We start from the raw sequence: 14,428 nt of genomic DNA on the forward strand, positions 1-14,428 counted from the left end.
TTTGACGGGGGACCTCCTTTTTGGCCCAGGTCTAGAGACTGTTCTAGACCGCACAGTGGACAGGAAAAAATCCTTTCCTCTTAAACGGAAAACCCCCCTGTACGAACAAAAAAGGGGTTTCGTCCGCAAGGGCACAAGGAAACCCCAAAACCAGAGGGGGGAAAAAAGAAAACCTGGCCCCAAAAAGGCAGGGGCAGAGGAGTGACGTTACAGTGGGAGGAAGATTGGGGGCCTTTCTCCCACAGTGGGAGGCAATATCCCCCAAACAATTTATTTTAGGGGTGATAAGGGGGTACCTCTTGGAATTCTCAAGTCCGCCCCCACAAAGATTCCTTGTCACGCATCTACCCAGGTGCATGGCAAAGGCTGAGGCCTTGCTGGAAGCACTGAGGGAATTAGAGAATCAGGATTTTATTTTCAGAGTCCCAAAAGCGGAAGAGGGAAGGGGGTTTTATTCTCATGTCTTTGTAGTAAAAAAAACCTTCAGGAAAATTCAGATTAATTCTGAATTTAAAGCCCCTGAACAGGTCAGTGGCATACAAAAGATTCCGCATGGAGTCAATCTTTTCAGTAAGGGCTCTACTACCCTGCAACTGTTTCATGGTATCTTTGGACCTAAGGGACGCGTATTTACACATCCCTATAGCGGAGGCCTCGCAGAAGTTTCTACGCCTTGCCATAGAGCTAGGGGGAGAAACGGTACACCTATAGTTTTAGGCTATCCTCATCACCCCGCATTTTTACCAAGGTCCTGGCAGAAGCCATGGCCTTTCTTCGGCTCCAGGGGATATCTATAATAGCCTACCTGGACGACCTGCTCTTATTTGCAGCGTCCCCAATACAATTAGTCAAGGATCTCGACCTAACCAAAAGGGTCCTTACAGACCTGGGGTGGCTACTAAACTTGGAAAAGTCCAGCCTGATCCCCTCGCAACAGATCTCCTATTTAGGATTCCTGTTGGACTCAACACTGTTGAGAGTTTTTCTGCCGAGGGAGAAGGTGCAAAAGCTGGACAGAGCTGTGGCCTCTCTTCAGAGCAACCAGCTATTTTCCATAAGGTTTCTGATATCAGTATTGGGTCTACTTACATTTACCCTCCCAGCAGTGCAGTGGGCGGGACTACATTTTCGTCCCCTACAGACCTTCGTCCTAGGGATGTGGGACCACAGTCAGGAGGCTCTAGTACATGTTCCACACCAAGTAAAGAGATCCCTCTGGTGGTGGAGGAAAGTGACGAACCTGTCGCAAGGACGTCTGTGGCTCATCACGGTTTCTCGGGTAGTTACCACAGATGCAAGTGGCAGAGGTTGGGGGACACATTTGGGTTCCCTTCTAGCCCAGGGCACTTGGGAAGACAACGAGCTGTCTCGGTCATCCAACTGGAAAGAACTAAGGGCAGTGGGACTAGCCCTTAGGTTTTTCAAAAAAGAGTTCCTGGGCCACCACATTCAGGTGGTTTGACCACACATTCAGGTGTGGTCAAACAACTCCTCTGCAGTGGCCTACCTAGAACAAGCAGGGTGGCACGAGAAGCAGAGCCCTGTTGTCTTTAGCAACAGAGATCCTGAGCTGGGCCGAGACCTACACCCTTTCACTCTCGGCAGTTTTCCTGAGAGGAGAGAAAAACGTGATGGCAGACTTTCTCAGCCGAAAGAGGCTGAGGGAGGGCGACTGGGTTCTCAACCAGGAGATCTTCAATCTCATAATAAAGAGATGGGGGGGCCTCCGGAGGTGGACCTTTTCACGTCCAAAAGCAATGCAAAAACCCCCTGTTTTTTTCTCCCTGAGAAGGGGAGAGGGAGCTTTAGGTATGGATGCTTTGAACCACAATTGCCGCTTCAGAACATGCTATGCCTTCCCGCCTCCGGCGTTGTTGCCAGCAGTTCTGAGAAAGTTTCAGATGGAAAGCACATCTCTGATTCTGGTGGCACCGCATTGGCCCAAGAGAGCATGGTTCTCAATACTGAAACAGTTGGCTGTAGAACCTCCCTTATTCTTGCCCCCTCGGGACGATCTCCTCTCTCAGGGGCCAGTCCTCTGTCCACAAGTACGCCAGTGGAAGTTGGCGGCCTGGCTACTGAGGAGGGTATATTAAAAGCTAAGGGGTTTTCAGAGGCTAGTTTCTACCCTCCTTGACATTAGGAAAAAGGAAACACGTCAGATCTATGAAAAGGTCTGGTTACGTTTCAATAAATGGTGTGTAGAAAGCTCTTTCCCAGTACGGAGCTCCTCTGCAGCGTTGGAATTTTTGCACTGTAGGGCGGATAAGGGCTTATCCATTAGTACCCTCAAGGGTCAAGTGTCAGCCCTCAGTGTTTATTTAGAAAAGCATCTGGCTGCCAACCTGTGGGTAGTCAGATTCTTTAGGGCCCTGACTAGACAGAGACCTGTCCAGGGTCTGCCCTTTCCCAGATGGGATTTATCCTTAGTTTTACAAAGCTTAACGGGACCCCCTTTTAAGCCTTTAGAAGAGTGTTTATTAAGAGAGCTTACTTTGAAGACAGTTTTTCTGGTAGCGGTAACAACTGCCAGGAGGGTCAGTGAGATTGAGGCCTTATCAGTCAGGTCTCCCTTTTGCGTTATTTTCCCGGACCGGATAGTTTTAAAGACCGATCCGGCCTTTTTTTACTGAAAGTGGCATCCAGCTTTCATAGAAGCCAGGAAATAGTTTTACCCTCATTTTGTCCCAATCCCTCAGATGAGAAGGAATTGAAATTCCATTATTTGGATGTTAGGAGCTGTATCCTACACTATTTAGAACTGACCAAGGCATTTAGAAGGTCGGACTGCTTTTGTTTTCCGGGGCCAGAAAAGGATGTAAGGCGTCCCGACGCACTATCGCTCAGAGTAGCCATCGAGCAGGCTTATTCAGTTGCAGGGAAAGAAATCCCAGTGGGTATTAAAGCACACTCTACTAGAGCTATGGCAGCCTCCCAGGCAGAAAGAGCGGGAGCAACGCCAGAGCAGATTTGCAGGGCAGCAACATGGTCCAGCTACTCCACTTTCGTAAAACACTACAGAGTGGACCTGGTGTCGGCAGGTGAGCAGGCCTTTGGGCGAAAGGTTTTGCAAGCTGTAGTCCCACCCTAACTGGTAAGTGCTCGTTTTATCCTCTCATAGTGGCTGTCCTGAAAGACGATTAGGGAAAATTAGAGTTACGCTTACCGGTAACGTCTTTTTCCAGTAGTCTTTCAGGACAGCCCTAGTTACCCACCTGAAAATTGGGGGGGGGGGGGGGGGGGTCTTACAAAAGACCAGAACACAGCAGGATAATGATATTTGACAATGTGTTTATTAATGTGTTCTTGTGTCTCCCCAGCTGGCCAGAGGGAATCTCGCTATAAACTGAGGTCCGGCAGGGGAAGTAAGAATTTATGGGCTGGCGCAGTGTTTCCAGAGGAAGAGGAGGAGTCTATCTCTCATAGTGGCTGTCCTGAAAGACTACTGGAAAAGACGTTACCGGTAAGCGTAACTCTAATTTTTTTTTTTTTTTTTTTACCTGCAATGTGCATTTATTATTTTTTGTAAAAAGGTGAGCTTATCCTTTAAAGAGGAACTGCAGTCTGCTCACCTAATTCTCAGGAGAGTGAGAGAGAGCTGTGCATGATGTGGTAAGCCTAGGCTTTTTACCAGACAAGAAATAGGAAGTGGGCTATATAAGGGATTTACTGGCAGAAAAAAAAATTTTTTTACAAGAGCAGAAAATTTAATGGCTGGAAAGTTGAAAAAGTGACTGAAGGTCCGCTTTAAGTTTTAGATTTTTCAACAGCTCTATTAGAATTTAGACTTGTATTACAGCAGGATTATGTGTGTTTTTTTTTTTTTTCTGTCCTTTTTTATTTATTCTCTCCACTATCAAATCTTCCATCTATCTTCTAGAACAACATAGCAGAGGTGAAGGAGCTGCACTCGGAACTCATGTGGAAGGACTTCATTGATCAAATCAGCAAGCTCCTGCACAGTGTAGAGGTGGAGGTCAGTTATTTTGCAGCGGGAATCATTGCACATCTAGTATCCCGGGGAGAGGAAACCTGGACCCTCAGCACGAGTTTGAGGGAGACACTGCTAGAGCAGCTGGTAAGTAGAACGGTAACAGATTAAAATGCCCCGTGTGAACGAGACCTTGATTTGCTTTTAGATTCACTGATCTGGAACTTTTGTGTAGCAAGTGGAGTCATAACTCTTTCTGATCTGCATGCTTGTTTAAGTTATTGACTCTGATCACTAAAACTAAAGACTTTGAATAACAACCTGGCAATTGCCGTTTTCAGAAAAAAGTGGGCAATAGGGGTCCATTTAGTAACAGCGGAACTCTACACAGAGCTAAAGGACACAAGTTAATGCAGCTCTGTATTTATAATTACGCTTTCATTTCACTTGCATTTAACAAAATATATGTAGGTACATGAATTTAACTTAAGAAGCCACTACAAAGAGCTGCCATGGTGCAAGAAGTATACTGATCGTGGGGGGGGGGGGGGGGCAAAGTGATGGAGAGATGAGCTCATCAGTCTGCTGCTTTCCTTTTCACTGTCCAGTCAGGACCAAGACAACCATTCTAAACTATTCTTTTGAAATTGCTAGTTCTCTGCTTCTCTGCCTGTCATTCTAATGCTTTGAATTCAGTTCTGAGTTGCTGACCCTACACAAACCATAGAAAAAAAAGAGGTCAGATTATTTTTCCGACACTCCTTGTTCTGGATCTATGACAGAAACCTACTGAAATCGGAAGCAGCCAGGCTTCTAGCATTTTCAGAAGGAGGCATGTAATGGCAGCCCCCATACTGCTCTCAAGTCACTTTATGATTGAAGTCAGTAGTGTCGCTGCCTATATATCTATTATTCCAAGATTTGTCTGCTGTGGTGCATGCCTTTTGTCTGCTCTTCAGATTCAGAATGTGTAACTTATTTCAGGCTTCTTAGTTACTTTTTTTTTTTTTTTACTTCTTGAATTTATCTTTGCAGCATTCTGCCATACTAGGTTGGCCAACACCAGAATGTGAGATGGTTGCATATAGGTAAGAGCCAATACATTACTGCTGTCCACTTAGTTTCAGTTTGTATATACGACTTACAAATCTGTTGCAGTTGGCCCGTTTGTGCAATTATGTCATGTATATGCTTTCATTTTAACCACTTTCAGACCGGACCATTTTGCTGGTAAATGACCAGAGGTCTTTTTACAATTTGGCACTGCGCTGCTTTAACTGGTAATTGCGCGGTCATGCAATGTTATACCCAAACAAAATTTGCGTCCTTTTCTTCCCACAAATAGAGCTTTCTTTTGATGGTATTTGATTGCCTCTGCTATTTTTATTTTTTGCGATATAAATGGAAAAAGACCGCAAATTTTTTAAAAAAATGATATTTTCTACTTTTTGTTATTAGAAAAATCCAATAAACTCAATTTTAGTCATACATTTAGGCCAAAATGTATTCAGCCACATGTCTTTGGTAAAAAAAAAAGTCAATAACTGTATATTTATTGGTTTGCGCAAAAGTTGTCACATCTACAAACTAAGGTACGTTTTCTGGAATTTACGCAGCTTTTAGTTTACGACTGCCTATCTCATTTCTTGAGGGGCTAAAATGGCAGGGCAGTACAAAAACCCCCCAAATGACCCCATTTTGGAAAGTAGACCCCCTAAGGAAATTGATAAGTGGCATGTTGAGCCCATTGAATATTTTATTTTTTTGCCTCAAGCGATTGAATAATGACAAAAAAAAAATTATTTTTTTTTTACACAAAGTTGTCACTAAATGATATATTGCTCACACATGCCATGGGCATATGTGAAATGACACCCCAAAATAAATTCTGCTGCTTCTCCTGAGTACGGGGATACCACATATGTGGGACTTTTTGGGAGCCTAGCCACGTACGGGGCCCCGAAAACCAAGCACCGCCTTCAGGCTTTCTAAGGGCGTTACAGTTTTGAAGGCCATAAAATGCCAAGATGGCACAAACGCCCCCCAAATGACCCCATTTTGGAAAGTAGACACCCCTAAATTTAGGGGTACACTAGTGAGACTAGGTAATAAATGGCGGGTGCCCTGAAACTATAAAAAAATAACTAACCAACCAGCGTCACCTGTAACCGTTATATGGTGATCACTGGTGAAAGGGTTAACTAGGGGGCAATCAGGGGGCTTTATGCGGTAGTATATGGGGGTCCCTGGCGCTATAAAAAGCTGCGGCGAACCTAAATACCTACCTGCCTAACTAGCGTCACCTGTGACACTAATACAGCGATCAGAAAAACGATCGCTCATTAGGCTGGGTTCACACTGGAGCGATGCAGGAATGCCACGAATCCGCGGCGGTTCCCGCATCGCATGCCTCCCGGCGGCAGTTCACACTGCCCTATGCGAACTGCTGGGAGTGTCAGTGAAATGTTAATGACACCCCCAGATCAGTTCGCATATCGCAGTGCGATCTGCAAACTCGGATCGCATGGTGTGAACACCCATGCGATCCGATTCTGCTGCGGACCAAAAAAAGGGTCCCGTGCGAGTTTGCGGCGGGTGCGACACGAATTCAGCCATACTATCTGTATGGCTGAACTCGAATCGCACAGAGATCGGATGTGATTTGCACTGCAGTGCGGTGCGAATCACATCCGTTCTCAAACCGCTGCAATGTGAACCCAGCCTTAGTGACACTGGCGACGGGGGTGATCACGGGGTTAAACCTTTATTGGGGGGGTTAGGGGGGTACCTTAGAACTAAAGGGGGCTAACCCTAACTGCCCTAACAGTTATTACAGTCACAAATGACACCCGCCGGGTGATCAGGGGGTTAAACCTTTATTAGGTAATAAATGGCGGGTGCCCTGAAACTATAAAAAATAACTAACCAACCAGCGTCACCTGTAACAGTTATATGGTGATCACTGGTGAAAGGGTTAACTAGGGGGCAATCAGGGGGCTTTATGCGGTAGTATATGGGGGTCCCTGGCGCTATAAAAAGTTGCGGCGAACCTAAATACCTACCTGCCTAACTAGCGTCACCTGTGACACTAATACAGCGATCAGAAAAATGATCGCTTATTAGGCTGGGTTCACACTGGAGCGATGCGGGAACACCACGAATCCGCGGCGGGTTCCCGCATCGCATGCCTCCCGGCGGCAGTTCACACTGCCCTATGCGAACTGCTGGGAGTGTCAGTGAAATGTTAATGACACCCCCAGATCAGTTCGCATATCGCAGTGCGATCTGCAAACTCGGATCGCATGGTGTGAACACCCATGCGATCTGATTCTGCTGCGGACCAAAAAAAGGGTCCCGTGCCAATTTGCGGCGGGTGCGGCGCGAATTCAGCCATACTATCTGTATGGCTGAACTCGAATCGCACAGAGATCGGATGTGATTTGCACTGCAGTGCGAATCACATTCGTTCTCATAAACCGCTGCAATGTGAACCCAGCCTTAGTGACACTGGCGACGGGGGGTGATCACGGGGTTAAACCTTTATTGGGGGGGTTAGGGGGGCACATTAGAACTAAAGGGGGCTAACCCTAACAGTTATTACAGTCACAAATGACACCAATGCAAAAAAATAAATAAAAAATAAATGCAATTGGTGTCACTGTGACTGGGGGGGGCAGGGGTAATTGGGGGGGGTGATCGGGGGGTAAAGTGGGGGTGTGAGTGTGCCTGGCATGTTCTACTGTACGTGTGGTCTGTTGGTGCAACTCACCGATCCTCTCTCCTCGGTGCCGGAACGAAAAATACCGACACGGAGGAGAGATCACATCACTTCCTCTCCTGTGAGGAGAGGAAGTGATGTCACGGAGCATTTCTATTCGTCGGGAGCGATCGCGAGGGGGTGGCCATGAATGAATGGCTGCCCCCTCATCCCGGATCGCTCCCGAACGAATGCCGACCGCCGCAGGCACCGGGGGGGGCCCGATCGGGCCCCCCACCCGCGAGAAGGCAGGGACTTATATATACGCCCATATGCCTGCCCGTGCCATTCTGCCGACGTATATCGTTGTGCGGCGGTCGGCAAGTGGTTAATGTAGCAATATTGTGCCAGTGAGATGAAGATTTCATATTAACTACCAGTTATAACCGGAAGCTGCAAGAAATTTTCAGATTAAGATATTTAACTTTTCAAAGCAACTTTTACTGGAAATCTTTTTAAATTCCCGTATTTATCGGCATATAACACACACTTTTTTCCCCCCTAAAATAGAGGGCAAACTGTGCGTGTTATACGCCGATTGTTTATTTTTGTGCCACACAGTGGGGGGAGGTGTCAGGTGTCCTGCCTCTCCTGGCCCTGGGACAGCATTGCCAACATACTTTAACCCCTTCATGTTGGCTACCGGGGGTTATATCTCCCCCCCGCCGCTCTTACCGGGGTTCCCGTTCAATCAGGAGCACCGATGAACAATCCAGCGCTTCCAGGGGGGGACTGGATTGAAGCTGTAAGCGGTTTCATTCCAGTCTCCTATTTGTAAACACGGAAGTCATGATGTCACTTCCTGTTTACTCGGCTGCCAATGGCGCCAGATTTAAAAATATATATACAGTTTTCAGAATCGCCGAAAACGGCGATCTGAATACTTTGAAGTGTTTTGAAGTCTTTTAGACCCACAAGCCCTCCATAAAGAGTACCTGTCAACACCTTTTTACTGTCACAAGGGAGGTTTACATTCCTTGTGACAGCAATAAAAGTGATCAAAATTTTAATAAGAAAATATATATATATATTTTTAAAGCGCCCCCGTCGCCGCGAGCTCACGCAGCAAAGAAAACTCATACGGAAGTCGCGCCCGCATATGTAAACTGTGTTCAAATCACACATGTGAGGTATCGCCGCGATCGTCCGAGCGAGAGCAATAATTCTTGTACTAGACCTCCTCTGTAACTCTAACCTCGTAAGCGGAAAAAAAATTCAAACGTCGCCTATTGAGATTTTTAGGTACCGTAGTTTGTCGTCATTCCACAAGTGCGTGCAATTAAAAAGCGTGACATGTTTGTTATCTATTTACTCGGCGTAACATTCTCTTTCACGTTATGCAAAAAAATTGGGCTAATTTTACTGTTTTGTTTTTTTTTAATTCATGAAAGTGTCAATTTTTCAAAAAAGTTTAAAACGCCACTGCACAAATACCGTGTGACGTAAAATATTTTTCAACAATCGCTGTTTTTATTCTTTAGAATCTCTTCTAAAAAAAATATATATATAATGTTTGGGGGTTACAAGTAATTTTCTAGCAAAAAATATGGATTTTAACTTGTAAACACCAAATGTCAAAAATAGGCTTAGTCATGAAAGGGTTAAACTTAAGATAAAATCACTGCCAGCCCCTTCTCATACACTGCTCTTCCTGTGTCATTGTAAATCGAAGCTTCTAAATACCTAATTAACGCCGTTCTTTCTAGTTGCTCTACCCATACTGTAGCTTTAGATTGGAGGAGGAGAGCGGTCATGTGACTTACCATGCAACATCAGAGAAGAGCAGTCACATGACCAGGGAGCATGAAAGAATGGGGTTAGTGAGGTATTTAGAAGCTTTGATTTACAATGACAGTGACACGGGAGGAGCAGTGTAGAAGGGGCTGACAGTGATTTTTTTTTCTAGAGTATGCTGGCAGTGCTGTCCCAGGTGACTGGGGGTCCCCTGGGAGTGCAGGGGGGCTGTATAATGAAAGGGGCTGTGTAATGTAAAGGGGGCTGCATAATTTGCAGGGTGTCTGTGGAAATGTATTTTATTTTCCTGAAACTTCCCTCTTTTATAATTGTGGTGTATTAGAAGCCACCCAATTTTCAGGGTCCTCGGTGGTGATGTACAGTATTCTCTATACTGTGTAGTACAGTACAAAAGTATTGTGCATGGAAACAAGGCTAAGAACTGGTTTCAGAAAAATGGCAGCAACGATGAGTCAAAATGTGAAATATTTATCTGTAGCAGGAGGAAGTTTGTTTGCCGAAGGGCTGGGGAGAGGTACAATAATGAGTGTCTACAGGCAACAGTGAAGCATGGTGAAGGTTCCTTGCAAGTTTGGTGCTTCATTTCTGCAAATGGAGTTGGAGATTCGATCAGGATCAATTTCCGAGAAATATAGCCAGATATTTATCCATCATGTGAATGGCCCCAAATTTATTCTGCAGAAGAATAACGACCCTAAACGCAACACGGAAGGATTTGAGGCAGCCTATATCCACAGAAGATCTGTGGTTAGTTCTCCAAGATGTTTGGAACAACTTACCTGCCAAGTTCCTTCAAAAACTGTGTGCAAGTGTACGTAGAATTGATGCTGTTTTAAAAACAAATGGTGGGCACGCCAAATATTGTTTGGATTTGGATTTGTCTTCTGTTCATTTACTTTCCATTTTGCTTATTGATAAACTATTAACACTTCAATTTCTGAAAGCATTCTTAATTTACGGCATTTTCACACCTCCCTAAAACTCTTGCACAGTACTGCACATAAGTAAGGAATCTAGCTGTGAGAGAGACAACATCACTATGGATTTGTAAGTTGACAGTAGAAGCGTAAACTGCTGTAAGTAAGAAATCCAGAGAGACAGTAGATTCGAAAAACTGGTTAACACCAGGAAGTGAATACAATACAAGTTTTGGGCAGAGTTGGCTTTTAAGGCTGTCTGAGGGCATAGTACATTAGACTGACCAGCTGTTCTCATTGCAGGTCATTTAACCCTTTCTTCCCGCTGCTGTCATGTTTCGGCACACCAGGTGTGCAGCTCTGGGCTGTTTGGGCAATGCAGCACGTCTGCAGCAAAAACCGTATGTATTTCTTTGCTCTGTGATATATTTGTTTATGCTGTGTGTGTGTGTGTGTGTGTGTGTGTATACTGCCAAGATCACCAAAAAACCTTGTAAAGGAACACACAGCTTGAGGATTTGCAACACCCCCTTCTATGAGACATGAGGTGGTGAGCATACTGATGTACAACGGCTATATGCTGCCCAGTGAATGCTATATGAAACTTGTATGTGGCATCCCGCCCTTATCTCCCTATCCAGCCTGTATTGCCTTCATTGCGGTTCATTTGAACATTCAGCCTCAGTAGCTTTCAATGATTGGAAGATTACCAGGGTTTTGGTCCCTGTGGATTGAGTGGCTTTGCCATTTGAATAATCTCATCCTTTCTTATCCCACTGACTGTGGAAGAGCCCATGTATCCCCATAGTAATATTGCAGTGTGGACTGAATGTGGTGGTTGTATGAGGTGTGCTGCCGGCAGGTCTCTGAGTTGTTTGACAATGTTGACATTTTTAACGTTTGCATCAGTGGTAGTTTTTTGCATTAATTCAGTTTAACCATATTCAATAAAGTTGATTTTTTAAGTTCATGGTGTTTGAGGTTTCTTGGTGATCTCTAATCTAATTTTGTTTTTTTATATAAACCTGAAACTTTAGTGTCATTTTAACATTAGGAAACCTACCTGTCCTGGAGTCCAGCGATGTCGGCACCACAGCCAATGTTTAAATTGGCTGGTCGGGTGCCACAAGTGCAGTGCGGTTCCGATTTTCAGTTTGTGCGCCATGCCATTAGGATTAATGGCATTCGCACACATCTGAATTTTTCTGTGTGGGTAGTTGCAGGAACAGGTGCAGACTTGGTGCGGGATCCGCCCACACAGCTGTGAACCTAGCCTTATGATAATGGGGGGGGGGGGCGGGGTGGTTTTTATCTAGACCAGGAGCATCCAGTAGATGCAGTACTTGATTGAGGCTGTCACTAGGACATGGTGTGTTACCTGAAAAGAGAAAACTAATGTAGCCACCACTTCTAAAGCCGGCCATGGATGGATCAAGTCTTGGCATGTTCAGCAGGGACCGGATGAGATTTGATCCACCTGTGGGCAGACTGGATTGTACTGAAGTCAATCTATTGATCTACTTGGGTACAACCAGCCTGACTGATCTTGCCGTTACTATAGCCGCTAGCAGTAATTATTGTATTCTGACTGGGAAGGCTCCTTGCCGGCAGAATACAATAGCGCTGCAGGAGGCATTCCCCATAAACAATAACTGTGTTGATGGGGTAATCTAGCAATTTTCTTTTTTCGGGAGGGGAGGAGGAGAGAGGCGGCTGGTCACATTAGCACTGATTGGCGCTCTAAAATTTTGATTTATAAAGAAAATGCAGTATAGACCTATCACATAGGGTTACCTGTCATTAGGAGACAGTGAGGATAGTATAAAGATAGGTCAGAGTGGCTTAACCACTTTGTCCTGTAAGTTGCGTGGTGTGGCCTCCATGGAACGGATGTGTTTTTTCCAGCACATCCCATGCATGTGGATTGAGACCGGGGGAATTTGGAGGACAAGTTAACACCATAAAATCGTTCTTGTGTTCAAACCAGTCTTGAATTCATCAGACCTGGCCACCTTCTTCCATTGCTCCTGTGGACCAGTTCTGATGCTCATGTGCCCAGGTGCTATTGGCTGTGGACATGGGTCAGCATGGGCGCCCTGATTGGTCGGTGACTACCCAGCCCTATACGCAACAAACTGCGATGTGCTCTGATGCCTTTTATCAGAATCAGCATTGACTTTTTAAGCAATTTGAACTACAGTAGCTCTTCTATTGGATTGGACACTGACCAGCCTTCGCTCCCCATGTGCATCAGTGAGCCTTGGCTGCCCATAACCTTGTCACTGGTTTTGCAGTTTTCCTTCCTTATACCACTTTTGGTAGATCCTGAACACTGCAGACCAAAAACACCCCACAAGAGCTGCAGTTTTGGAGTTGCTCTGACCCAGTTTTCTAGCCATTACAATTTTGACCCATGTCGGTGGCTCAAATCCATATGCTTGCCAATTTGTCATCTGCTTTGAACACCTCATCGGGGATAACCTATTCACCTGCTGCCTGATATACCCTACCCATTTTCAGATGCCATTGGATCGAGATCATTTAATGTTATTCACGTTACCTGTCAATGGTCATAATCTTATGGCTGATCGCTGTATGCAATCATTGAACAAAATTCCTGTTTCTTTATAACTTAATTGCTTCTCTTTACAGCTGTTCGATACTGCAGCATGTTAATCGAAGAGGGTGGTCTGATGAAGCTGCACAATATCAGAGATCACGCAGGTGCCAATGTGGATGTTTTGCGTATTACCATCTCCATCCTGGATAACCTTGAAAGGCACCTTACACGGCACGGCAATTCTTTATTTCCAAGTCCACCACCCTGCAAGTGATCATGGAGCCATCCTGTGAGAATCCGCCTAGTATATATTGAGGTCTGTGTGTTGTATGTATCAAAAAACATTCTAGAATGCTTTTGAATTAGGTGACAGAGGCTTGAAAAGGATGAGGATATCAGTATTATCATACACCTGGTTGCTGCATTGCTTCGTGTTGCTGTGAGCATGAATCCATTGTAAGACCTCACTTTTAAAAAGCCACTGCAAATTTCCCGTTTTATCTTCCTCATTTGGTGCCGCCACCACTGTTCTCTTTTTAAGTTTTCTTTTAGGGCTCTTTATAAAGCGAATCTCATGAAATATGGACATTCATGTGTTTAACTGCAGCTGCCATTTGCACAGCTCAACTTGGACTGTATAGGAGACACAATACAAACAAATGAATATCCTGGGCAGAATGGATGATTGACATTTGTCCTTAAGGAGCTGCCTGACTCATAAAATGCTCTGAAAGAGATCAGAACCATCAAGAGAGCCTAAATACTGTAAATATGTGATATTGGGAGATTATGCTGAAGATAATATAGTTTGAAGTTTTTTTGATAACTAGCTGTGCATCACAACTGTTGGAAACAGGAATACTGGCAGCCCTCAGCAGAAAGTTGCAAACCACAAAAGACTTCATGCCAAGTTGTACAGAGTTTATAAGCCGTTGTGCAATATGGAGACGTTTGGCAGCAAATATGCATCTGGCTGTAACCCTCGGATATCAGAGATTTAGGTTTCTGCTCTGCATGGACCCTGGCTGGGAATAGTCTTAATTATAAATTGGATCACCTTTTGTGCATGTATGGCAGTTCTAATTGCTTTTCTCCAAATGTCTATTAATTGAGGTTTTGTGCCTCCTTCATCAGCATGATATGATCTGGAAGCATCAAAGACTGCAGAAACGGTAGTGCCCACGAGTGCTCACCTGGGAAGTTGTGCCTGATTGTAAACAAATAGTGTTCCTTTAATAAAGCCCAATTCCAGGTACAGTTTTTCTATTTCTTTATATTTGCAATCTTTCCTTTAAACCACAACAGTTTTTTACTAACATAACTGTCTCTAAATTACAGAGAGCTGTACTTGGTGGCTCCCCATTGCACTGGGTCAGTGTCTAATAGATGCTGGTTCCAGTGTTGTGCCCCCACACCTTTCTCTACTTTGCCATTCACGGAGCTTGGCTGCAGTTTCATCACAGTCTGTGTTTTGTGAATAGCAAAGAGGGAGGGAGCGAAGAGACCAC

The 14,428-nt window shown here is 44.9% G+C and overlaps 1 protein-coding gene across 3 annotated transcripts in view; it reads left to right on the forward strand.

Annotated features, from left to right (window-relative positions):
- Positions 1-14,175, forward strand: part of ZYG11B (zyg-11 family member B, cell cycle regulator) — a 54,828-nt gene extending 40,653 nt beyond the window's left edge. For 2 of the 3 annotated variants that reach the window (XM_077453306.1, XM_077453307.1), the window contains exons 11-14: positions 3,881-4,078; positions 4,967-5,019; positions 10,664-10,761; positions 13,013-14,175. In XM_077453306.1, the coding sequence (XP_077309432.1) occupies positions 3,881-4,078; positions 4,967-5,019; positions 10,664-10,761; positions 13,013-13,194 (531 nt within the window). In that variant the 3' untranslated portion in view covers positions 13,195-14,175. Of the gene's footprint in view, positions 1-3,320; positions 3,464-3,880; positions 4,079-4,966; positions 5,020-10,663; positions 10,762-13,012 lie in introns of those variants that run through there. The other variant, XR_013262401.1, reaches the window with a different exon arrangement.
- The last annotated feature ends 253 nt before the right edge of the window (positions 14,176-14,428 follow it).

Source organism: Lithobates pipiens, unplaced genomic scaffold (genome assembly GCF_037356315.1).
Source record: "Lithobates pipiens isolate NorthernLeopardFrog02 unplaced genomic scaffold, aLitPip1_a1.2 Scaffold_23, whole genome shotgun sequence".
Classification (NCBI taxonomy): domain Eukaryota; kingdom Metazoa; phylum Chordata; class Amphibia; order Anura; family Ranidae; genus Lithobates; species Lithobates pipiens.